Source organism: Gossypium arboreum, chromosome 5 (assembly GCF_025698485.1).
Source record: "Gossypium arboreum isolate Shixiya-1 chromosome 5, ASM2569848v2, whole genome shotgun sequence".
Taxonomy (NCBI): Eukaryota; Viridiplantae; Streptophyta; class Magnoliopsida; order Malvales; family Malvaceae; genus Gossypium; species Gossypium arboreum.
The window spans coordinates 8,883,918-8,911,100 of record NC_069074.1 but is presented as its reverse complement, the minus strand read 5'-3'; the positions used below and the strand labels follow the sequence as shown (position 1 = coordinate 8,911,100).

Genomic DNA, 27,183 nt, shown 5'->3' with positions numbered 1-27,183 from the left:
CCTCTAGCTTACTCAAAGCCACGTCAAAATCACTACCATTTGCACTAAATTGGAGTAATTCGAATACTACAGGGACTAAATTCACATAAAATGAATACTACAGGGATTATTATCAGAAATTAACAAAAAATTAAATAATTACCAAAACGATTCAGAGTCGGTTCGACCCATGCGCATATCCTCTTTGGTCGGGTCATTAAACTCTTTTTTCTCGCCGGTGCAAGGAAATCTCGGATCAAAGGTTTAGGGTTTTTCTTTCGTTTCCTTATTTATTTATTTATTTTTGCGGCAGTTGATTTGAACATGTAAGGCGCCATCCCTGAGTATTAAATTTAACAAAAGTTTTTTTTTTTTTGTTGATGATTTCCTAATCTCGAATCCTTTAAGCTTTTGCAGTAATGGCGGCGGACGTTCCTAACACGCCTGAGACGAGTATTACGGGCGCGCCATGGGAGGACGTCCAAGTCTCTCCTTGCTGTCAAGTGGTAAGTTACGCTTTCATTTTAGAGAAGCACGTTTTACAGTATTTATTTCCATAATTCTTCTTTCCTTTTTCTCGATTTTCTTTTTTCTTATTTATTTTCTTTTCTAGTGGAAAAATAAATATTTGAAGATAGAAAAGGGGCGAATATGTCTTAAGCAAGCAGTGCGCCTACTCGAAAAAGAATGTGATAATATTCAAGCCCAGAATTTGAAACTCAAGAAAGGTAAGTATAATGCCACTCTATGTAATGTAACATCCCTTGTTTCATTCTTTGTGTTTGTTTAGGGTTTGATTTTATATTTAATGCTTAATTATAGTAGAAGTTTGAGGATTTAGCTGAAACATTATTGCCTGCAGTAAAAGGGTGTGCTTCATACATTTAGGCGAGTCTTCTTCCATCTATTGTGAATTTATTTGTGTTGATCTTTATATGAAAGGATTAGAAATTCAATTTCAATTGTCCTTCAATATTTGTTCCCCTATTTGGTTTGTTCCCCTAATTGGTAACTTTGCCCTTTGTAGCATATGAAGATGAGCAGGCACGAGCTGAGGTGGAGAAAGAGGGCAAAAAAAAGGAACTGGCTTTAAGAGGCTTATTAGAGAATGAGTTATCTGGTCTGAAGTCTGAGATATCCAACTTACAGCAAAAAGGTGATTCAGATGTTGAGCATAAATTTGAAGAAATAAAGCTTCTTGAAGCTAGTCTTTCAGACAGGGAGAAAGAAATAAGCTGGCTCAAGGAGCTTGTTGAGAAAGAGAAGAAGAGGGCAGATCTGGAAAAGAAGAAAGCTGCTGAATCTGAAAAACATGCAGACATTGTGAAGAGTAAGGCTGGTGAAGAACGAAGGCTTGCTGATATGGAACGAAAGAAGGCTGAGGATTATAGAACACAATTGGAGGCATTAAGAGAAGAAGTTAGTGAAGCAAAGTGCAAATTGGTTTTTGAGAAGTCAAAGTTTGATGAAGCAACTAAGCAGCTACAGGAAGAAACAAGGAAGGCGGTTGAAGAAAGAAAATGTGCTGATTTGGAGATGGCTAAAGCAAAGGAGCAGAGGAAGTTTGTCGAAAAATCTAAGAAAGCTTTTGAAGATAGAAAATGTGCTGATCTGGAGATGGCTAAAGCACAGGAGGAGAGGAAGGTTGCAGAAGAGATGAAGAAGAAGGCTGTTGAAGAAAGAAAATGTGCTGATTTGGAGATTGCTAAAGCACAGGAGCGAAGGAAGACTGCAGAAGAATTGAAGAAGAAGGCTGTTGAAGAAAGAAAATGTGCTGATTTGGAGATTGCTAAAGCACAGGAGAAGAGGAAGACTGCAGAAGAATTGAAGAAGAAGGCTTCTGAAGAAAGAAAACATGCTGCTTTGGAGATGGCTAAAGCACAGGAGGAGAGGAAGATTGCAGAAGAGTCGAAGAAGAAGGCTGTTGAAGAAAGAAAACATGTGGCTTTGGAGATGGCTAAAGCACAGGAGCAGAAGAAGATTGCAGAAGAGATTAAGAAGAAGGCAGTTGAAGAACGAAAACATGCTGATTTACAGATGGCTGAAGCAGAGGCGCAAAGAAAGATTGCAGAAGAAACCAAGAAGAAGGCTGTTGAAGCAAGAAAATGGGCCGATTTTGAGATCGCTAAAGCGGAAGCGACTAAGAAGAAAGCTGTAGAAGAAAAGTTGCTTGCTGACAATATGACCAAACAGCTGGAAGAGGCTAGAAGAAGGAATGAAGACCTAGCGAAGAAGTTACGTGGCTCAAGAGGTTTGGGGGAGGAGCGTTTTGACCAAGCAGATAGAAATATTGGTGCTGCAGCTGCAAAAATACAGAAGACTGCAGAAATGGGGGTGTTGAATGTAGAAGACGATAAGTTTAGGGCAGTTTCTGAATCTTTGCAATTTGAGGAGGCTGAGAAAGAGAAGGCTATTAGTGAGAAAAAGCCAGCAGATTCAAAGATGAGGAAAGCGCAAAATAAAAGAAAGCTTGTAGAAGTGAACACTAAGAAGGCTAAGGGAGGAAAACATTGCGCCGATCATATGTTGAAGCAGTTAGAAGATGCTAGGCTTAAGATTAATGAACTGCAGAAGCAAATGCATGAACTCTCATCTGCTAGAAATATGGTCGACAAGTTGGTTGTTTCTTCTGCCAAAGGTATTAGTGCTGAAGTAGAAGTAAAGCTTTTGAAAAAACAACTAAAATTTCAAAAGAAAAGAGTAAAGCATGCAATAGATGTGGCTAGGTTGAAAAAAGGCCGTAGCAATCTCTTGCAGCAAGAACTAGGTTGCATGAAGCTTGAGTTAATTCAATTTTTGAACCGCTTGGATGCGCTAGATAAATGTTTCTCAACCCCTTCTGAAGGTATAGATGAGATGGGAAAGGTTAGTTTCTCATTCATATGCATATATCTGTCTTCTTTTTCTGTTGCAGTTTCTATATTTTCTTGCCTTGAAATTTCATTGTTTTCCTGATTGATTATCATAGTGATGTAATTCGCTTTTGAAAAGTAGCATACAGGTTTTGGCGTTTGATACTATACTTTGCTACTGGTTGATTTTTCTCAGACAGATGGTTACCTGATGGCTCTTTAGTGTTATTGAACTGGTGGGTAGAGAATAAGTTCGCTTTCAGTGCTACTTTAATTTCTGGGCTGTTTGAATGCATTTGCACATCACTGATACGATTTGTGATTCTCTGTAACTCCCATAAGTGCTTGGTAATTTAATTTCCCCAGTCTGGGATAAACTGAAGAGAAGGCAAAATAGAACATTCTCAAATGAAGGGTGGGAAAGAGAGCTGAAGAAGTAATTGGGGGGGGGGGGGGAGAGAGAAGAGGGGCTTTTGTGGGAGGGAACAGAGAAAGAGCTTTAGTCCTTCTAAGTGTTCATTGTATATTTTATCTCACTTGGTCACTTATATTTTATGAATCTAATTCTACCTTTTAATACTTACCTACAAAGAACAAAATTTTCTCTTGGCTTTAGTTATGTTTTTTTTAGGGTTTCAATCTGCAATGCATAAGGTTGTTCACTTAACATGTACAACTTTCAGTCTTCTTTTATTTGTTATTATTTCTGACTGAGATTCTGATCATGTTTGTACGTGGGATTGTTTGATATGCTTTTCAGGGTGGAGATTTTGGCAGTATGCAACTGTCAAAGTTGAAAAAGACTTTATGCAGCCTAAACTTACGTCAAAAATGTCTTCAAACTGAACACCAACTGCTGAAATCTAGGTGCATGGATACACCTCCATTCAATCCTCTTCTGGAAACAGTTCAACATGATACACATTTGCACCATATGCAAGGAGGGGACTGTACTGAAACCTTAACAGGTATTACTTCTAAATTGGAGTCTCTGCTTGGAGGCTCTAATCGAAAAATGTTACAGGGTTCTGCAATAAGTTCCAGTACAGCATCTTTTTCTGATAGACAGTTGGTGGGCTCACAGGAAAGGGGTGCTTTTTCTGTTACTACATCAGCAAAACTGAGTGAAGAAAACTTAAATTTACAACCAACTATTTCAAGTATGTCTGGAGGAGTTGCAAAAACTAGGGGCAATGAAAATCTTGCTGTGGTTGATGAAAATAATATGAGAAGTTCTCTTCCTGTTGGTCTTCTCGGAGGAGTTCATCGCGATATTAGAAAAAGGAAAATGATACTTGATGCTGTTGAATCTATTGATCAATTTTGCTCTGAGAGTAAGCAATTGCATCTACAGCTTGAGGAGAAGCTATCTGTTTTGCATCGTATGGTAGGAACAATGGACAAACCCAGAGAGGATACAAAACATGTTAGACCTGACCTGCAAGATTTTGCTTATCCTGTGCATGATAGGTTTCATAAGAAGAGAAAAACATATCATGAAGAGACGGTAGCTATGGAGCAATCTTGTGATGGTCTGCAGATGAAGCAGATACAAAGTTGCCCTGAACAATTGTTCAACCCTGATGTAATTGACCCCAAAATTATGGTTGGTTTTGAGGAGGTAATGAACAAAAACTATATGAAATTGCTGGATTTGGACAATGCTGCTGAGGAGGAATATTATAGGATTGCAGTAGAAATGCCCATATCACCTACACTTCCTGAGATGGAATTTCCAGGCATTGAAACATTTGAGGCAAACCAGTTTAGACGTTTACAGGATGAGGTTTGTGAAAGATTCTCTCATGAAAATGAAAATTTTGCATCTTCTGACAGTGGTGGTGTTAAGAATGCGGAGAATGTTTCCAACAATTTGCAGTGTAATAGGGTGGGCACTTCACCTAAATTATTACATCATGAGAACGAGTGTTCTTATTGTTCTTTTGACATTCCAAGGAGTAATGAGAATGGTTTATGCAGTACAATGCCAGCTGAAAGAGCCCTTTTAAGCCACTCCCGAAACTCTGGAGTAGGAGTGGAGATGTCAGTTATTCCTAGTTCAAGTGATAGACTGGCAAGCATTCCATTTGAAAGTGAAACTAGATCAACAATTGGAAGTATCCCGAAATATTGTATTGTGTTCTCTAACATCAAGGATGATAGCAGTGTATCTAGGATTGTTTGTGCAACTAAAACTTGTATGGCTCGTTGCTCTTTACCTGCTCAGACAGAGTTTGTTGTGCATAGAATTTTACAAGCTCTTAAACAGGAAGAACGGCTTTCATCCAAGTGAGTGTGTTAGTGTTATCGAGATATGCCAAATTGTCTGATTTGAGGACTCCATGAGTACTTTATTTCTCTTGTCATTTTATTTGGTTATGCTGAGAATTTCTTTCTAGAATTTAATGGTTTCTTATTTCAGGGAGAAGGCGTGTGCATTTTTCTCACTGGTACTTCTCAACTTCTGTAAAGCTACTTCGGGGAAGTGCTCTCTTATTAGGGATTTCATTCCCTGCTTAACTCTGTTTGCCAAACATATAATTGAAGGTACCTTCAAAACTTTTATTCTAGGTTATCACTGGATTTGTTGTATCTGTACTAGCTCTTATAATTTTTCATTTCCATTTTCGCTTTATTTAACTGCTGTTTTTGGTGCAGTGGTATCTGATGCTGAGCCTAGAAGTGTATTGTCTGAATTATGTTTTGGAGATCTGCTTAGTGTAATTGAGGGTTTTCTTATAGAGGGAAGAGTTATTTCATGTACTAATCTATCTTCTGAGACTTCTGTTGAATATGAGTCGGGAATACATGTTACTGTTGATGGTTTGGATGTAATATTTTCATATGAAGCTGCTTCAGCTGACCTGTTGGTGGGAGGTAGCATTATATTGGGTTCAATATGTACAGCTGCTGACTCTGTTAGCTTTTTGTGTGAGGCTGTGTACAACATCTTCCGGATGCATAGATATGATACCTCGGTGGTTCTGATTATTCTTCATGTCTTTGCTTATGTGGGTGGTGATAAACTTTTCACATTAAGAAACTACAGTTTGACAATGACTGTATTAAAATCTGTAGTCACGTTCCTTGAAAGTGAACGTGCATCAGTAGCTACGTCAACTCTTCCGTTGGTGGATGATGTTCAACCTCAGTTCCCTGCATGTGTTGGCTGCCCATTTTCTAAGGATGCCCTTTCTGTGGATACTGTTGTTTCATTACTCTTTGCAAAGCTTCAAAATTTTGCCCGGTCAGGCTTTTTGTGTCAAGATCTAACATCCAATTCATCAAATTCAAGTTCCAGATCCACTGAGGATAAAGCTGAACAGAATTTGACCTGTGTCCTTGATATTAATTGTGAGGTTCCCTGTTGTTTAAACATGTACAGTTCAACTTGTAAAAACTCAGGATCAGTTGGCACTGGGACTTTGTGTGACATCAGTGATGTCTTATCGTTAATGGAGCTGCTTGCATGCAATATGGTATGTGTTTCATATGTTTTTAGCAAGTGATACTCTTTTAGCTGCTTTTGATGCAACTAGTATTTTTTTACCTTTTGCTTTGGAAAGACAAGGACTGCAAAAGTAGTGTTTGGCTATTACTTTCCAATGGCTGAAGCAAAACTTTTAGAGCTTTCAGCCTTGAATTCTTTGATAAATAAAAGCCTGAAGAGACGTCTAATATTTGGTTTTGGGTTGTGCTTTATAATAGTGAAATTTCATGCTCTTTTGTATTGAGTTACCTACTTCTCTTTATGTTTTCTTGTAAACAGGGCTGGGACTGGACATGCAGGAAAATCATTTCTCAGCTGTGGAGCATGTTGGAGTCATCTTTCATTGGAAACCTTAGTGTTGCTATTGTTATTCTTCTCGGTCAACTTGGGAGGTATGCTTGCGTTTAATTTTTCCTTTTCTCATATATTTTAAACTTTTCCTTTCTTTGGTTTATAGTCATTATTATTTCTGCCTTGAGGAAACATTAGTGTTCTAACTGTGGGCAGGAGCACCATTTTTCCTATAATGATGTTGGTAGGAACCCAATGCAGGAAAAACAAATTACTTGGATTTAGCTTTTAGCTAGATAGAATTAGACTTTAAAAGTTGAGAGAAAGACGGTTGCAGATGAAGACCAACTGACATGGGAGAGTGCTTGAAACTTGAGCTAAAAGAAAAGACTTACGTTTACTGCAATTAATTATTGAACCCGGATTAATTCAATGATAACTTTGATTTAATTTGGAATCTACATTCGTCGGCATCAGAAGCTGGATATAGCAGATTTAAGAAAGGGTTGAGTCTATTGCTAAATATTGGTGAAAACTTATTATGAGATGACTTAAAATTTAATCAAACTGGAAAATGCATTAATCAGAGAAACAACCTGACTGAACTGGAACTTGATATTGGAAGTACTAAGTTCGTTTGCATTCTGAATCTGATGGTAGAAGGTTTTTTTCTAGTGATTTTAAGTTACTGCAGTTGTATAAACTTCATAGATCATCTTGGAGATACGGGCTTCAAATCCTGGGACATATGGGGTGGGCTTAATGGGATGGGAGACAGTGCTACCTCCCATTGTAAAGCTTAAAAATCTCTTGTAAAAAAAGAGAGGCAAGAATATGCTAATATGGGGAGAAAATTTTTTGTTGTACCCAGGCTGATAACTTGATGTGCCATGATATCTCATTAAGCTGTAGATGCTGTGTAAAACTGAGGAAGTTCATCCCATTAATGATGTCTGTTTTTTCAGGCTTGGAGTTGATGCTGTTGGATATGAAGATAAAGAGGTTGAAAACTTGAGAACCAAGTTATCTGCTTTCTTGTGGCAGGAGACTACTGTTAGAGCAGGTCTCCCCATCCAGCTTGCATCCGTTTCTGCTTTGCTTGGACTTGTATCCCTTGATTTTAAGAAAGCTAGTCTGGAGAATGGTAATCTTCCAGGCATGTCAGGTCAATGTGTGCCTGCAGATCTTTTAAGAAACTGGTTTCTTCAGTTGACTGAAGAGCAGCGATCAATGTCAATTAGGCTTTTTTTCCAGGCCGTTGACTGAGATTGTTGTGGTTGCAGGGGAAAGTTTCAAATTAGGATACATGTAAGAAATTTTGGTAAAACTATAGTATTTGAGAAATCAAAGTAGTTGTGGGACTCTGCTGCGCAAGTGCATCCTACAGATTTGATTTTGATATGGTTGAAATAAAATATGGGAATTGGGGGATTGTGGAACTTGAGTCTGGGTTTTGCTGCTAAATTTTTATTTTGTCAATTCACCTAAAAGTAAATGAAAAAATATTCAAATTAATATTTGTTGATACGGTATATTATTTGACATGAATATTTTAATAATTTTTAATAATGTTTAATTTTTAAACAAATTTTTATAATATTTTGAATTTTAAAATTTTAAAAATTTACTTAAATGTTGATATGTCATATTGTTAATTTTGTTTAAAAGAAAATAAATAAATAGTTAAAATAAATTTTTATTAAAGGTCGAAAAAGATATTATGAATTACTATTGTATTGTAGAAATTTTATTGGGTTTATGATATCGACAATTTAAAATTATATATACTATCTTAATTTCATTAAATTTAAAATATGAATAAAATTTCTAACTAATTTATTCTAAAGTTAAATATGTTTATTTTTGTATATGAATGATTTAAGTTGTTCCTTTTTAGAACTTATGTTCTTTAAAGTATATTAAATTAATCTTACATAATTTTGTTTAAAATGTTAAACATTAAAAATTTAAATATTTTAGTATTTACATGAAATTTTATATGATATAAAGTAAATAATATGTTATAATTAAGGCTTAATATTGAAAGTAAAACTCGATCATTATTATAACCGTAGTGTATATCATGAGCATGTTTAGCATATACAATTACAAATAACACTAAATAAAAATATGAAAAATAAAATAAATTCAGAAAAGAAAACGATTAAATTAAAATACACGTTCAAAATGTAAGAATCGAAATAGTTATTTTCCTAGAAAGATTTGTAAGTCCATATTATTTCCTTATTTGTCTTTCTTCGACGCATTTCCCTCTGGAGTGACGCTCCCTCCTGCATCTAACACGAGCCTATTTTCACTTCGGCCACCGTTTGTTCCACGAAGTGAATCCCAGCCACCGCCTTTAAATACTCCTGCCGCCGTCAAGCATCCTATTATAACTCCAATTCATTCGTTAAATCCTCACTCCAAAACCCCTAAAAACCCCTCTCTGCCCCTTTTTATATATCTAGCCCATCCTAATCCTTTAGAAACCGCTGTTATTTGTCTCTCTCCGAACACCAATGGCTTCATCTCCTGCCCAAGACGATGCGCTGAAGAAACTTGAATACCTCTCCCTCGTCTCCAAGGTCAGCTCCGAACTCGAGAGCCATGTAGGGTTTTCCGATAAGGTTTTGGCCGAATTCATCACCGACATGGGCCGCCACTCCGAGACCGTTGACGAATTCGATGTCAAGCTGAAAGAAAACGGTGCCGAGTTACCTGATTACTTCGTCCGTACACTTCTTACTATCATCCACGCTATTCTGCCTCCAAAACCCAAGGCTGAGAAGGAATACAAGAAGGCAATCGCCGGTGACGGTAAGAAATCTAAATTTAAAGCTTTAGCGATTGCAGATGATAAAGATAGAGCAAAAGAACTTGAGAAGGAAATTGAAATGGAGACACGAGACCTAAAAAAAGTAGAGGGTAGGGATAGGGACAGAGGCAGAGACAGATATAGGAGGGATAGCGATAGGGTCAGAGAGAGAGATAGAGATAAAGATAGGAGTAGGCATAGAGATAGATATACGGAGGATGCTGATGATGATAGGATGGATTATGGCAGTCGGGGAAGAAATAGGGATCGAACCCGACATAATAGAGATGGTGATGAGGATAATAGGGATTATAGGAATAGGGGCAGGATCAGGGACCGGGGTAATGTGGAAGGTGATGAAGGTGGGGATAAGAGGAGTAATGGAAGGTACAAGGATAATGAGCCTGAGTTGTATAAGGTATACAAGGGGAGAGTTTCAAGAGTGATGGATTCAGGTTGTTTTGTGCAGTTGAATGAGTTAAGGGGAAAGGAGGGTTTGGTTCATGTTTCCCAGATGGCTAGTAGGAGGATTGCCAATGCAAAAGATGTTGTGAAACGGGATCAGGACGTTTATGTGAAGGTAATTTCAGTTTCAGGTCAGAAGTTGAGTTTGTCTATGAGGGATGTTGATCAGAATACTGGTAAGGACTTGCTTCCGTTGAAGAAAACTTCAGATGATGATGCTCTTAGGATTAATCCTTCAGGGGGGAAAGAGTGGCCCGTGATGAGAACTGGCCTTTCAGGGATTAGGATTGTTGAGGATGAGGATACTGCCCCTTCACGTAGGCCATTGAAGAGAATGAGTTCGCCAGAGAGGTGGGAAGCCAAACAATTGATTGCTTCTGGTGTTCTGAGACTAGATGAATATCCCATGTATGATGAAGATGGAGATGGAATGCTTTATGAAGAGGAAGGTGCTGAGGAAGAACTTGAGATCGAAATGAATGAGGATGAACCTGCCTTTTTGCAAGGGCAGACTAGGTACTCTGTGGATCTCTCACCAGTAAAAATATTTAAGAATCCAGAAGGGTCCTTGAGTCGCGCTGCTGCTCTCCAGTCTGCACTTATTAAGGAACGGCGAGAAGTTCGGGAGCAGCAGCAGAGGACAATGCTTGATTCAATTCCCAAGGATCTTAATCGTCCTTGGGAAGACCCAATGCCAGAGACAGGTGAGAGGCATCTTGCGCAGGAGCTTAGAGGTGTTGGATTGTCAGCATATGATATGCCTGAATGGAAGAAGGATGCTTATGGTAAAGCTTTGACTTTTGGGCAGAGGTCTAAACTTTCCATCCAAGAGCAGAGGCAGAGCTTGCCCATTTATAAATTGAAAAAAGAGCTTGTTCAGGCTGTGCATGATAATCAGGTACTCGTGGTCATTGGTGAGACTGGTTCAGGTAAGACTACCCAGGTAACCCAGTATCTTGCTGAGGCTGGGTACACTACAAAGGGTAAGATTGGATGCACTCAACCTCGAAGGGTGGCTGCAATGTCTGTGGCGAAGAGGGTAGCTGAGGAATTTGGTTGTCGGCTAGGGGAGGAAGTTGGCTATGCTATTCGTTTTGAAGATTGCACTGGACCGGAGACTGTCATAAAATACATGACTGATGGTATGCTTCTTAGGGAGATTTTGATTGACGAGGATCTCTCTCAGTACTCTGTCATTATGCTTGATGAAGCTCATGAGCGAACGATTCACACTGATGTCCTTTTTGGGTTACTGAAGCAACTTCTGAGACGGAGAGCCGATCTTCGTCTGATTGTTACGTCTGCTACACTGGATGCAGAGAAGTTTTCAGGGTATTTCTTTGACTGCAGTATTTTCAGCATTCCCGGTAGAACATTTCCTGTAGAGATACTCTATACAAAACAGCCTGAAAGTGACTACTTAGATGCCGCTCTTATAACAGTCCTACAGATACACTTGACTGAACCTGAAGGTGACATTCTTCTCTTCTTGACTGGTCAGGAGGAAATTGATTTTGCATGCCAGTCTCTTTATGAGAGGATGAAAGGACTTGGTAAAAATGTTCCTGAATTGATTATTTTACCGGTTTATAGTGCCCTTCCTAGTGAGATGCAGTCTAGGATTTTTGATCCTGCCCCTCCTGGGAAAAGGAAGGTGGTAGTGGCAACCAATATTGCTGAGGCTTCTTTAACTATAGATGGAATATTCTATGTGGTTGATCCTGGTTTTGCAAAACAAAATGTCTACAATCCGAAGCAAGGGCTTGATTCCCTGGTCATAACACCAATTTCACAAGCATCGGCCAAACAACGTGCTGGGCGGGCTGGGCGTACTGGACCTGGAAAATGCTACCGCTTGTATACTGAGAGTGCATATCGAAATGAGATGTCCCCTACATCGATTCCAGAGATCCAAAGGATTAACCTTGGCATGACAACACTAACAATGAAAGCAATGGGCATAAATGATCTCCTTTCTTTTGATTTTATGGATCCACCTGCACCACAAGCTCTCCTTTCTGCCATGGAGCAATTATACAGTTTAGGAGCTTTAGATGAGGAGGGGCTTTTGACTAAATTGGGTAGAAAAATGGCAGAATTTCCTCTTGATCCACCACTATCGAAGATGTTACTGGCTAGTGTGGACCTCGGGTGTAGTGATGAGATATTGACAATTATTGCAATGATCCAAACTGGTAACATCTTCTACAGGCCAAGGGAAAAGCAAGCTCAAGCTGATCAGAAGAGGGCCAAGTTTTTCCAGCCTGAGGGAGACCATTTGACTCTACTTGCTGTATATGAGGCTTGGAAAGCTAAGAACTTTTCTGGGCCTTGGTGTTTTGAAAATTTTGTTCAGTCTCGATCTTTACGGAGGGCACAGGATGTTAGAAAACAGCTTCTAAGCATCATGGATAAGTAAGTTCTAGCTTTTAGTTTTATACTAATCTTTTGCAAATTTTATCTGATCTTTCGTATTTTTCATGTCTGAGCTTTTATGGTTTTAAGATTTTAATTGTGTCCTACACTGTTAATTTTAGTATGTATTTGAGCTTACGCTTTATGATTATCTCTAGTAGAATATATCCTCACTAATTTTCTATATGATTATTAAAACGGTGATGAGCACTAGCTCGGGTGCTTTACAAGTTGATAAATACTGAATGTTGGTTGAACTTATTCAGCTAGCAAATTTCTCAACAACCTGCTTTTCTAGTTTTTACTTTTTGGCGCTGTAGTAAGGATTGTCAATGGGTCTTTAGGAGAATGCAAAGCTAATTGTGAATGTCTCTGTTCTTTGTATATGCCTTTTATTGCTTTTGCATCATTCTGGTAGTCTTTTTAGTAGTAAGCTTCACATGTTCTACATTTAGCATCAACCAGCCAGTCTTTCTTTCTCTCTCAGTTCATTAGTTTTAAATCTGTTGTGTTCACTACTAGTACGAGGCTTAATAGCCCTCCTAACATGCTAAAAGTTTATACTTGGTCTTTGAGGTTCTGACCTGAAAGTGGATGCTTTTTCAGGTACAAACTGGACGTAGTGAGTGCAGGAAAGAACTTTATGAAGATCAGGAAAGCTATCACAGCAGGGTTCTTCTTCCATGCTGCAAGGAAGGACCCACAGGAAGGATATAGAACAGTGGTGGAGAACCAGCCTGTTTATATTCACCCAAGTAGCGCCCTTTTCCAGAGACAACCGGACTGGGTGATCTACCATGAGCTGGTAATGACTACAAAGGAGTACATGCGAGAGGTGACAGTGATAGATCCCAAATGGCTGGTTGAACTTGCGCCTAGATTCTTCAAACAGGCAGATCCCAGCAAGATGAGCAAGCGCAAGCGTCAAGAACGTATTGAGCCTCTTTATGATAGATATCATGAACCTAATTCTTGGCGTCTCAGTAAACGACGAGCTTGATCTGCTTCACTTTGCTTCACTTTTCTACTTTCTCTGTAATTTTTTTTTCTTCGTATAAGATAAATTTTGTTGATTTATGCAATCTTTTGATTCTATTTTCTTACTTCTCACTTAAAAGTTGTACACTGACTGGTTTTTTAAAAGGTTATAACACTGACTGATTTTAGATGAGCTCAAAGGCTAGGAACCTTGATGTTTGAAGTGAAAAGAAAGCGAGCAGCTTGATTTGAATTGAAATTTTTGATAAAAACGTCTGTTCATGGCAAGTTTCTACATGGTTAATAACAACATTGACTGTATTTCATTTCTTTAAAAGAATTATAATAATTTTTTAGTATTTCAGTTCCACTTCCATATGTAAATTTATGGAAGCCATTTTAGTTTTCACCTCCATTTTTCTCTAGTTTACTGGTCTCTCAATACTAACCGATATATCAGCATACATATCATAATAAGAAATGGGTTATGTATTTTTGCATAACCTTTGTCAACCGGTCCCCATCAACTTTTTTATCATATTCTGCATGGCGTTTCTTATCCGTAGCAGAAAGATCATGAAGCAATACCGGAATACTCTGTTCATGTTTGAAGAAGTTACGAGGACCAACCATGGTTTTGACTTGCACTAGCCTTGTAATTTTTCCTCCCATAAACCAAACCCTTTGCTGCAAAGTCTGTCTGTACTATACTAGGATTGCTACCAATGTCAAGATCCATGTAGTTGACATATGCTTCCCTTGAAGACTTTGACACAAATTGTGTCATTCCCTTGTAAAAATTTCTCATCAAATGCTGGGTTCCATCATCATACCATATCTTAAAAATGTGGGAAGGGAGTTTCAGATTCCCAAATCCCATCCATTTTTCCTCCATAAGGATTCCACAACATAAAAATCCTCTCTGATTCAACCATCATCTTCCATATGGATTCTAAGCCCTCTCTAGTAATGGGTTGTTTCACATAATCAGATTCGCATTTGGAAAACGTTTACCCATTCTGTGGCCTGCGTAGCAAAACATCTATGGAAGTTCCTCTAGGAAAGCCTGGATATAAGACGGTGGATTCCATCCAACTCATCCTCTGCAATCTTTGGGCTGCAAGCCTGCAACCCCAATCTGGGGAAGTTGTCGCTCACTATTTCAATAAGTCTGCTTGTTGGTCCCACGAAGAAGCCTATGAATGAAACTCGAATTGTCTTTTCCACTCCCTCATGACTTCAATGAACAACTTGTATCATCACCCTTATGAATAGATCTTCGCGCAACTTCTGGGCAACTTGTTGCCATTGATAAACAGTATCTGTTGCGGCCCGGTTTAAGGTTCTTGGTACATTGAAGACTGTAACATTTGTAGGAACCGGTACCCAGTTTGATCTTCCATGAAAGGATTACTCCAAAACTACCTCCACCTCCACCTCTAATGGCCCAAAACAAATCCTCCCCCATGGATTCTCTGTTCAGGATCGTCCCATTCACGTCAACCAATCGCGCATCGAATCTGTTATCCACAGCGAGACCGTATTTTATCAAGTTTCCGTACCCACCTCCAGAAAAGTGTTCCCCAACTCCAAGAGTCGGATAGACCCCGGCCGGAAAGCAATAGGAACCGGTTTTCTAGGCGATCCTATAATAAAGTTCGCCAATGGATGCTCCAGCTTCAACCCATGCAGTCTTGTTGGAAACATCAAACATCTATAGTAACTGAACGGAGATTGAACATGTCAAGCACAACGAAAGGGACCTCAGAAACGAAAGAGAGGCCCTCATAATCATGGCCACCACTTCCGATTCTAATCTGCAGGCCCTGGCTTTTGGCACAAATAACAGTGGCTTGGACGTGCGATTCCTGCATGGTATAGCTAGAGGCTTTGGTGTTGAAAACCTAAGGTTTTTAGCATATGCTTGCAGAACAGTTGGAAATGATGCATTTGAGGGCGTATAAATGGCACCCCAAACTGGGTTTGAAGGCTGTGTTGAATTGAGTCACAAGAAACTAAAACTAAAACAAACGAAATACGCAATAATATTAAGCATTAGAAATGTTGAAGTTATGTTCATAGTATACTAGGATATTTTTCTTCCACTGCCTCGTATAAACCTTAACACGATTTGGGCTATGATAACAGAAGCTCACCACTTATTTCCGGTTCTGTTAATATTGGCTGTTTTAATTTCTGCATTTTAGTGAAAAAGCCTGTTTTTAAACATTAATAACAGAATTGGGCGGTTTATTGGGTTATTTACCGGATGAGGCTATTTTTCCCGAAAATTCTCTGATGTCAGCGTGCTTTAGTGTCCACGTCAACAAAATGCTCGTTCAGGGAAGCGTTTTGCCCGTGTAACGGTCAAAAATTTGACAGTTGGCTTTCAACAGTCCCAAAAAAAAAACTATAAAAAGGCCCCCCAAATAATTTTTTCACACAAATCTCTCACAATTACTATAATTTTCTCAAAATTCATTTCCCTTCATTTATTTTTCACACAATTCTCTCATAATTCTCAACATTCTTTCAATATTCCCTTCAAAAATCTATCAAATTTAATTGAAATTTTCTCAAAATTCTATCAAAATTCTTTGTTTAATTTTTTTTTGAATTTAATTTTTTTAAATTAAAAAAATTCGATCATGTTAACAATGGCCGGAGAATTAATCCGTCTCGATAATAAGCACATCTCCCTTGATCAAATGACAATGGTAAGTGATAATTTTAAATTTTCAATACTATTCGATATTTTTTTTAATTTATGCAAATTTAATTAAATTTGCAATACTATTTGATATTTTATTCATTTATGCAATTATAATTAAAATTTCAATACTGCTTGATTTTTTTTTTCATTTATGATGTTTGCATTAATTAATTTATGCAATTTTAATTAGTTTTTGTTTTATAAATTTTTATAATAGTTTGTAGATCGGGTGTTGCAATGCTACATCTGTAATATGTTTGGTCCTCCATCGCCATTGATCGAGAATTACTTGCGGGAAGCGGGATTTTGGCACGTGGCCACGATAGGCCGATGGTGCAAGTTGGACCCGAAACTAATCAGTGCGTTGATAGAGAGGTGGAGACTCGAGACGCACATTTTTTGTCTTCCATGCGGAGAGTGTATTATCACTCTAGAAGACGTGCATTTGCAATTGGGATTGCCGGTGGATGGGTACGCAAACACCGGGTCCGCATCATCTACTGATTGGGGAGCCGTATGCTACGAGCTTTTGGGTGCTATATCGGATAATATTAACGGAGGTCAGATCGAGATGAGCGGGTTACGAGACACATTCCCGGAGCCGGATAATGATTCGACTGAACTCGAAAGAATATGATATGCTCGGGCATACATTCTTGAGATGATTGGAGGTTATCTAATGCCGGACTTGTCACGAAATCTCGTACATCTAAGATGGTTGTTGAAACTCGTAGATTTTAGAGCAACTGGCGAATTGAGTTGGGGGTCTACCGTGTTGGCAACATATTGTAAAAGGAAATGTGCGGGGCAACATTGTACAAGGAAAAGTGAAGGGCGACGCGACCGAACAAAGCCAAAATATGAGGTTTCCTATTACTACTGCAATCATGGGCACGGTTTTGCTTTCCATTTTTACGTCGCGTGGACCACTCATATATATTTCCACTCATAACGAGGTAAATTTTATATTAGATTTTACAATTATATCGTAGATTTAGAATATAATTGTATGCTAAAAATTTATTTAATTAGGTGGAACCATTCGGCGAGTTATGTCGGAATACTTACCTCTCTCAAAGATATACGGCTTCTACTAGACCAACGATCGGAAGCACAAGTAAATATTAAATAAAATATATATACATAATAAAATAGTCGTTTCGTATTTGGTATTTAGTATTTAGTATTTAGTATTATGTACTATATATATAAGTAGTATTTTTATTATGTTCATATAGTTTCAATGGACACCATACGAGGATTCGACAATTCGGGCAGTAATTCCGGATGAATTCCTTCAAATCCAAACGTTTGGCATGTAAAGGTCCCATTGGTGAACTATGCTACTGTGGAGATGCACCAGTCAGATAGAGTATTGTGACAAGTTGGATTCTGACAATCGATTCCCATGGCACCCGAGGTGTTTGATGATTAGCACAAAGTTGACTTACAACAACTGCATATGGATTGGCCGAGATTCTGGTCACACTATATCAAAATGTGGAAAAATCGGTAATATACCTACTCGGGAATCGGTCATTGTTCCAGAGTTAGCATGCGTACTGAAATACATGCCATGGTTTAGGATCCATGGCGAGCCATATTTATTGTCGGAAGAGGAGAGGCGACGAAAAATTCTTGCCCAAAGGAAACGATGAGGCCCTTTAAATCCAAGAAGAAGGGACGACGACACAGGCCTATCAACAGCGCCCAAACAATCACCAGGCCCAACAGTTCAATCGACGACACCCACATCATAGCCTTTTCAGATTATGCTAGGTGCGTATCCTAGCCCTTATATGTATCCTAACCCTTATATGTTTCCTTTTCCTAGTCCTATGGCATGTTGGAATCAATGGCCCGGTTTATCTCCGTTCTCGATTACTCCCAGTCAACTACCGATCTATAGGTCGTCATCGTATGAGGGATCGCACGATGCACCATCAGGGAGCTCTTTTTTTCTACCAATCCTCATCACCTTACGGGATTCAAACACCTCCGCCATGGGTGATGCAAACACCGCCACAGTCATTATTCTATCAAGGTGGGTCACTCTCCCAACACCCATAACCAGATCCCCTGCCAGAGGAACCACAACCCCCATTAGAAGCTGATCCAAGGAGGAATCCAGCACAGACCCGTCGACGACGCCCATGTGGCACTGATTTCGACCGCCACGGACATTGATTTTTTTAATATATTTGTACAAATTTTTTTATATTGTTTCACTTAATAAAATAAAAGTTCTTTTGAATAAGACAATTGTAATACAACATAGTTTCATTTAATAAAATATAAATAATACAACATAGTTTTTTTCGACAACTATCAACTATTTCGATTTGGACATGATCTACTTGTATGGCTTGGGTTCCTACACCATCCGTGCAACTTCTGTTGATTGGTTGTTTCTTGGATACCCATATTGGTACGTATTCTAGTCGAGCAAGGTGGACCATTTGGTTAGCGACGTAATTCTCTATCTGGTAACAGTTTAAACGGAGCAAACGATACAGGCGGCCACTTACGTTCATCTAGAACAGGTGGGAATACGTGTCTCCACACGTTATATATGGTTTCTAGTTTGTACACTTCGTCGACATAGCTCATGGGATCTAGACGGAGATTCTGACAAGCTGTAATTATGTAACGTCCCCCTACCCGAGACCGTTGCCGGAGTCAAGCAGGAGACATTACAAAACTTATCTTAGCACTTAAACAGTTTTCGTAGTAAACTATCCATCTGCGTCACGGTCGCTAAAAAAATCATATCTCGAGTTACGAAACTCGAAATCCAATTCCGTAAATTTTATATGAAACTAGACTCATATATCTACTTACTAATTTTTTTATAGAATTTTTGGTCAGGCCAATTAGTACAGTTTATTATAAAAAGTCTCCCCTGTTTCAGGGTTCAGCTACTCTGACCCTTGTGCACTACGAATCAAATTTATTTCTGTACAGAAATCCAATGACTATGCCATTTGTTTCAATTAAAAATAGACTCAATAATGAATCCATACATATAAAGTTTGAGTTCTAATTCTTAATACACAATTTATGGTGAATTTCTAAAGTCAGAACAGGGAATCCAGAAATTGTTCTAACCCTGTTTCACCAAAACATAAATATCTCATAAAATACAACTCTTTTACCTATTTTGTTTCTTCCATATAAAAATAGATTCATTAAGCTTCAATTACATATTTTATTCATCATCTAATTCACTTTATAATATTTTTGGTATATTTTCAAAGTTGGACTACTGTTACTGTCCAAATCTGTTTTAGTATAAAATGTTGATAACTAAGTTTATAACATCATCATTTCTTCTCTCTACAACATTTACCAACAATTTCTCTTATTACTCTTCACTAACATATCAAAACATACCATACTTAAGGTTTTGGTAACATTTACAAAACATACCAAAATATCACTTAACAACTTAGATACTTTCAAAATGACCAAAAGACATCCTAGGTACAATGCCATTTTCTAAAAGATAGAAACTTCACCAATTTGAGTTTGGGGATCGGCTTATATTTGAGTCCTTATACTTTCAGTACCTAGCCTGCATGACGAAACAAACCGTCACGCTGAGAATACTCTCGATGGTATTTCCATAAACAATAGCTTAATCAACTTTAAAACATGGTAATTCAAACACATTATTGCTATTATTCAATATCAATCAGTACTTTAATAACCTTTACATTATTTACCCTTATTAACATAACTCGGACACTGACGGATACACAATTTATGGTGAATTTCTAAAGTCAGAACAGGGAATCCAGAAATTGTTCTAACCCTGTTTCACCAAAACATAAATATCTCATAAAATACAACTCTTTTACCTATTTTGTTTCTTCCATATAAAAATAGATTCATTAAGCTTCAATTACATATTTTATTCATCATCTAATTCACTTTATAAAAATAGTGCTTCATCGGAACAAATCCGGAACTTTAACATTATAGTACACAAAGTACTTCATCGGAACAAATCCGGAACTTTAACAGTAGTCGACACATAGTGTCTCATCGACTCAATGTCGGAATATCCCAATACTTCCAATTCCTATGACATGTCAACTATATCCGACTAGCCCGACCATCGTTAATAGGGTATTCAAAATCACATTCATTTCAATATGGTAAAAATACTTACCTCATTCACATTTTCATACAATATAAATATCAAATATAGCAATAACGATTAAACTCGGTTTATAGAAATACAAACCACTATTTATCGAATTTAATCGATATCTTCGTTCACTTTCTCTTTTCCTTCTTTGATGACGTATCCGATTGCTACGTTTGCTACTAACAATCATACAATTAAAAATCATCAATATACTAATTCATAAAACACATTTTCACTTTCTATCAAACTTTTACAAAAATTTCAATTTCGTCCTTTTTCCATTACTAATCTTTTTTCTTTAACTTAAGCTTCATATTCTCTTTTAATCAACTCATTAACAATTTCTAACTCATAAAATTCATTATAAAACATAAATTTTGAGCTCTATTCAACTTAATCCCTATTTAAACCTAACTTAGAATTCTTTTAATAAATCACTCAATTTTCACTTCTAACTTCAATTCCTATCAATTTAACCCATAAAACATCAATTTATTCAACTAAATCAATATCTAAAAATTTTCTATTTTTCTTCATTTTAACCTCATACATGTAGAACTTTGAATTAGGCATCCATAAACATAAAAATCATAAGAAAATGAGCTAAAACAACTTACCAATAAAGCTTTAGGGCCTTAATCCTGAAATTTCCCTTTTTTCTTTCTTTCTTTCTTTCTTTCTCACGTTTGCTCTCTGTAACTCTTTCTATGTTTCTTTACTCATTATTCTTTATTCATTATACTATATTATATTATTATTAACCTATAATAAATATAAAATTAACATGTGTAATAGCTATAACATAAAATATCTTATAGCTATTACACATATATAACTATTACACATGTTATATCATACATTCACACACATGGCACTTAGGGTCTAATTGCTAGATTAGTCCCTTTACTAATCTTTAATCTATAATTAAACTTTTATACCGTATGCAATTTAGTCATTATTCTAAATTCAAGCTACTTAACTTAATCAAACATTAAATAACCATTCAACTATAATTCATAAATATTTCTAATAAATATTCATGAATAAATTTCACGGAAATAGTACTCAAGACTCAATTTCCGATACCGTAACTTTCGGTTCATTACAAATTACATGAGCGCATGGGTAACAAAGTGCATCAAACCTCCCACAATCACAAGTCATATTCCTCAAGTGTACATGTTATTACCTACCAATAATACATTCGTGCGGTCTGTTAAACTCCGTCACACGAAACCATAGGTTGCTTCGATCGTGACAGACTGTGTGCATGGTGTTCGCCCACGCCTTCGCCTTATTAATTTCTTGCAATACCTTTGCACACCATACATGGCCTCCTTGCATTTGGCCTTTATAACTCGCTGCTCGCTTTGAAAATAGTATCGTTAAATGAAAATATCTCTCTTGAACAACCGATGTGATCGTCAAATGATGTGTTCCTTTTAGAACAGAATTTATGCATTCAGCTAGGTTTGAGGTCATATGACCATATCGTAGATCGCCATCGTATGCTTGTCTCATACCTTGCCAATATAAGTTGATAGCGAAAATTATATACCACTTTTCCATTTAAAATAAATTCAATATTACAAACGAAATTATATTAATAGATATTAAATACCCATGTTGGTCACTTTTAATTTTTCAATTGTAAATCGAAATTACCCGTAGTAGTTGGACGCAACATGTCTTAGGCAATACCGATAGCGTGTGCGATGCCACAGGCTTCCTTGTCGCTCAATTGCGGATAGTATTCTGGTGCCTCAATCCGATATAACGCAGATATTAGGTTAGGGGCAGACATGCCTCCTTAACCTAGAAAGAAAGAAATCCCAGTTATCAGCTGACTCTCTTACTGTTATTGCAAACGTAATTGGAAGGATTCTCCTACTTCCATCCTGTGTCACAGCTAGCAATAGCCAATTGGTATATTTACCATACATAAAGGTACCGTCAATTTGTACTAATGGCTTGCAATATAGAAATACGTTTCGGCATTACTTAAAGCTCCAGAACAGACACTTAAATACTTGGCATCCACGGAGCAATCGGTCGTTGTAGTACGTAGGTTTCGTTTCAAGGTCTATTACGCAACCTGAGACTTATCTCTCCAGTACCTGACACCACTGCAACACTTCATTATATGAAGCGTCCCACCCATCATGCATCTTTTCCAACGCCTTCTGCTTAGCTATCCAAGCCTTGCGGTAAGAGGGCGTGTACCTCAACTGGTTACGAATATTGGCAATTAAGACCTGCACTGAAGTTCTGGGATCTGTCTTCACAGTCGGCAGTATTAAGGTAGCTAACATATCTGAATCCATTTTGGGATGACCTTCCGAAACACCTGTCAACGAAGTACGTTAAAAAATACAACAGTACGTAATAACAGTTCTATTAAAAACTCTAAACAGTTAGTGATACTGTACCAACAACACATGTATGTGGACATTTGTACTTTTTTATCTTCCACAAGCCTATTTTTTCCTAAACGAGGCCATAATTTTCCATTAACATGTACCGTCTTGCACTGTACATTTGGCCTCAAACTTATCGGATTTAGATTTAACTACTTTGTAGTTAACCCCGTTCATGATGTTATATTGTTTTAATGCACTAAGAAAACTATCTTTATTGGAAAACTTCTTACCAACTTCCAATCCACCCGAATCCAATAAGGAACTTGTACGGTCACGTCTTCTGTATGGTAGATCTGGAAACTCCAACGCATCATATTGAGATAGATCGACATTATGCATGTGGGCTGGAGGCGACTACGCCCTAAATCACGGATCTTCTTTTTCATCAGCTGAACCCCCTTTAACATCTTTAGGTATGGTTGGAACAGGCTCTGGTTCAAAAAATAATGCAACTTCTGCACCATCGCGGCTGACCTCTCGAGATGGATCCGCATCGAACTCATCATCTGACCCATCATCATGTGCAACGTACTGTAATGACCCAAATTTTTACAGTTATAAAAAAAGTACATTTTCGGGTCTCCGTTTCTAAAAAAATAGATTTGTAAATATTATTAAAAATATTTACGAAGTTAAGAGAGTGATTAATTAAAGTTTAATGAAGCAAATTAGCTTAAATAAAGGATAATTAGATAAAAGGAATAAAAAAGAAAAAGAATAGAAAAAGAAAAAAAGGATGAAACGAAACAGAGAGCAGGGGAAAGAAAGAAGGAAGGAAAAAAAGAAAGAAGGAAAAAGGAAAAAATTGAGATTTCAAGGCTTGAAAGTTAAATAGGTAAGTCAATTTAGCCCTTTTTACTTAATTTTGATATTTTGGAAGCTTTGGGACAAGGTTTTGATGAAATCAAGTGAATATTTTGAAAGTTATTAGATTTTTAAATATTGTTCATGTTGAATAAAAAGATGAATTAGGGGTTAGATTGATAGGAATTAAAGTTAGAAATGAAATAAGGATTGAATTGTAAATTAATTCAAAAGTTTTATGTTGTAGGGACTAAATTGATGAAATTTAAAAATTAGGAAAATATGCTGGAAATTTAATAGTTAAGTATGAGTTTAGTTAAAAATTGAGTAGAAATAAAGTATGAATTAAGATAGAAAAGTAAGTGAATTTAGTTAGGATTAAATTGAAATTAAAAGTAGAAAATCAACATTTTGCACTAAGACTATTTTGGACAGCAGCAGTAGTCTAAGTATGAAAAATCACCAAAAATTGTATAAATTTAATTAGAGGATTAATAAAATATTTAATTAAAGCTTATTGAGTCTAGTTTCTTATAGAAGGAATTTTGTAAGCAATTGAATTGTAAATTATGAGATATAATGAATTTTGTGGGACAAGGTCAGAATGAATTCGGGTTACCCTGTTCTGACTTTGAAAAATCACAAAAAATTGAAGAAAAATAATTAGAGGCTTAAAGTTATATTTTTAGAATTCATAATGAGTCTATTTTCAGGAGAAATCAACGGGAATATTATCCGAGTTCTGTACTATGAGATAATTAATTTTTAGTGAAGAAGGGTCGGAACTGTTAGACAGCAGAATAGGGGTGAATTTAAAGAATAAACTGTACCCAATGGCTAAACTAAAAATTCTGAAAATTTTATGGTAAGAATATATATGAGTCTAGTTTCAGGTAAAATTAACGGATATTAATTTTGAGTTCCGTAGCTCGAGTTATAAATGATTTAGTGAGTATGACACAGATGGACAGCTTGAATATTCATAAAAGTAAATAATAAAAATTATAGATAATGTTACTTACAAGTATGTTATATACACTAAGGATGTGGAATGGAGAGGAGGAGGAGGAAAAATATGTATGAATATTCATCTAGCATGGCTAATTTGCATGTTTTAGGCTCAGGGACTAAATTGAATAAAAGTAAAACTTTATGGGTAATTTTGTAAAAATGTTAGAAATGACCAAATTGCATGAAATGGATTATTTTATTATTTAAATTACAAAATTGAATGAAATTATTAATTTAGTTCAAGATCGGGGGAAAACATGTTTTAGGGATTAAATTGAAAGTGTTGAAATTATAGTTTATTCTGATATTTTATAGAATTCATGGATTGTTATCAATATGTATGAGAATAATATCTAGAAATAAGGATTAAATTGCAAGAATTTTATTTTCCTGACCCTAAGGATGAAATCGTCATTAATTAAAAGTTTAGGTGCAAAATGGTAATTTTTCCTAGAGCATTAATTAAATGCATTAGAATATGAAATGAATGAAAATGATGATCAAATCTATTTATAAAGATCCAGACGACTCAAAAATAAGACTTGATCGTGGAAAATAAAAGATATCGGAGTAATGAAATTATAAACACAAACAAGCAATGAGGTAAGTTTGTGTAACTTGAATTGTATTTTAAATACTTGAAATATGTGGTTATGTGATGAAAATATGATTTAAATGTTTAATTCATGATAATTGATGAAATATTGCTAATACTCGATATAAATTGAAAATAAATGTAACACCTCCTAACCCCAAACCGTTACCGGAACGAGGTTATGAGGCATTACCGGACATATCAGACAACTTACTAATAATTTACAATTATTAAAAATTTTCATAGTATAATATAATAATTAAGTCCCTATCTTGAACTCTCGAAGTTCAAACACGTATTAAAAGTAGAACGGGACTTGTTCGAATATTTTGAATTTTTTTTTTAATAAAAATTTCGGCAGCATTTCTGCTTATTTTTACCTAAAACCTCCTACAAATTCAAATTAAAACAACCAGCACCAATTTTTCATATTCATATAACTAATATTTATATCATTTACATAATTTCAACTTAATAACTATCATAGCATCATTCAAAATTGATTAAAAACTTCATTCATTTAACAACTTAATGTTCATGTATCAAAATATCATATACTTTTCTTACCATTTCATTTAACCATCTAAATCTTATAATTCAACCTTCACTACCCAAAGTAATATGCATATTCAAGTGACTATATAACACCTATGTACATGCCACCTTTACCCAAAAGAAAAATATACATCACCAAATTTGTGTTGGAGTCGGGAATGTTCTGGATGCTGAACCGGGACACTTGACTTCTACTAACCTGCGCACGGAAACAACTGTGCATTGAGTATGGATATACTCAGTGGTATTACTATAAATCAAATTATATCAACAATAGTAAAAACATAAATATTAAAATACCTAACAATTAATGTCATATGTACTAATTCATAAATCAATGTATTTTCTCAAACTTAAATTTATATCACTTGTGAATATACATTTCATACTTTTCTCTTATTATCACAATTCCAATTTCAATTCGTAATTCTTCTCATTTCAATGCCTCAAATTCACATTTCAATTTTTCACCCTATTAACGTAACTTTCGGACTTTGGCGGATACGGATCCAACCAAACACACCAATATGGCACCCAGTGCCTCATCGGATAGTTCAGTAATAGTTGACACCAGTGTCTCATCGGCCTAGCCAAGTAAAGTTGGTACCCAGTACCTCATCGAATCTATCCGAAGAAATATAGTGACACCCGGTGTCTCATCGACTCGAGGTCAAGTATCCTGAACACTTCCAATCCTATGGCATGCCAACTATATCCGACTCAGCCCGACTAGTTAATAGGGTATTCAATTCACTTTCTCAATCCTATATCACTTTCAATTCACAATTCAAATCACCAATCATTTTTCAATCAATACGCTTTTCAAATAATTACATATTCCATAATTCACTTATTCAATTCAATTTGATTCAATTTGCATCACTTTCATTTTCACTCAATATTCATATCAATTTCACATACTTACCTCAAGTCTTACTTACCATACATAACAATAAAAATTCAGCAATCAATAATAATTAAAATTGAATTATAGTAATACACACCGTAATTCTCCGTTTTAGTCCTCGATGACTTTCTCCTTTCCTTTCGATCTGATGCTTCAGGTTCTTTGTTGGCTACAAAATAATAATTTATAATCATCAATACAACATGATTCAATTTAATTCATGAGCCTAAACATGCAAATTTAACCATTTTTAATGTATATATATATATATATATATATAATTTCACCATTAAGCTGTCTACTTGAGTCATTGTTACTAAATTATTTATATCTTGAGCTACGAAACTCCAAATTAATATCCGTAAATTTTCCTTAAAACTAGACTCATATATCTTCTAACCATAAAATTTTCAGAATTTTTGGTCTAGCCATTTAGTACATTTTATTGGTTAAATACTCCCCTGTTATTTCATTTGACAGTTCTGACCTCTCTCTACTAATAATAAATTATCTCATTGTACAGAACTCGAATAAGGTTCTTGTTTATTTATTTTGAAACTAGATTCATTAAGGAGTTCACATATATAAATCACACTCCATAATAATTTTTGTACAATTTTTAATGATTTTCCAAAGTTAAAACAGGGCATCTCGAAATCACCCCGAACCAGTATTACAAAATTTCAAATATCTCTTAATTCATCAATTAATTGCTTACACTGTTTCTACTATAAGAA

The 27,183-nt window shown here is 36.3% G+C and overlaps 2 protein-coding genes and 1 pseudogene across 3 annotated transcripts; 2 read left to right on the top strand and 1 right to left on the bottom strand.

Annotated features, from left to right (window-relative positions):
* The first annotated feature begins 56 nt into the window (after positions 1–56).
* LOC108453440 (uncharacterized) lies at positions 57–8,051 on the top strand. 2 transcript variants are annotated; one of them, XM_017751540.2, is made up of 9 exons: positions 57–305; positions 397–485; positions 593–707; positions 1,007–2,844; positions 3,592–5,120; positions 5,254–5,378; positions 5,490–6,310; positions 6,601–6,713; positions 7,578–8,051. In XM_017751540.2, the coding sequence occupies exons 2-9, from the start codon at positions 399–401 to the stop codon at positions 7,876–7,878; spliced, it is 4,929 nt and encodes a 1,642-aa protein (XP_017607029.1). In that variant the 5' UTR covers positions 57–305; positions 397–398; the 3' UTR covers positions 7,879–8,051. The 2 variants fall into 2 exon arrangements, with proteins under 2 accessions (XP_017607029.1, XP_017607030.1); XM_017751541.2 differs by having other exon boundaries at positions 63–241.
* A 569-nt stretch (positions 8,052–8,620) lies between these two features.
* On the top strand, positions 8,621–13,560 carry LOC108453333 (probable pre-mRNA-splicing factor ATP-dependent RNA helicase DEAH5). The gene is made up of 2 exons (XM_017751370.2): positions 8,621–12,310; positions 12,917–13,560. The coding sequence occupies exons 1-2, from the start codon at positions 9,135–9,137 to the stop codon at positions 13,308–13,310; spliced, it is 3,570 nt and encodes a 1,189-aa protein (XP_017606859.1). The 5' UTR covers positions 8,621–9,134; the 3' UTR covers positions 13,311–13,560.
* A 196-nt stretch (positions 13,561–13,756) lies between these two features.
* On the bottom strand, positions 13,757–15,284 carry LOC108451506 (berberine bridge enzyme-like 4; annotated as a pseudogene).
* Positions 15,285–27,183: the final 11,899 nt, after the last annotated feature.

Coding starts and splice junctions, on each gene's coding strand:
- LOC108453440 (XM_017751540.2), top strand. CDS start 399: ATGGCGGCGGACGTTCCTAACACGCCTGAGACGAGTATTACGGGCGCG. Junction 486..592: donor TCTCTCCTTGCTGTCAAGTG/GTAAGTTACGCT, acceptor TTTCTTTTCTAG/TGGAAAAATAAATATTTGAA. Junction 708..1,006: donor GAATTTGAAACTCAAGAAAG/GTAAGTATAATG, acceptor TGCCCTTTGTAG/CATATGAAGATGAGCAGGCA.
- LOC108453333 (XM_017751370.2), top strand. CDS start 9,135: ATGGCTTCATCTCCTGCCCAAGACGATGCGCTGAAGAAACTTGAATAC. Junction 12,311..12,916: donor CTTCTAAGCATCATGGATAA/GTAAGTTCTAGC, acceptor ATGCTTTTTCAG/GTACAAACTGGACGTAGTGA.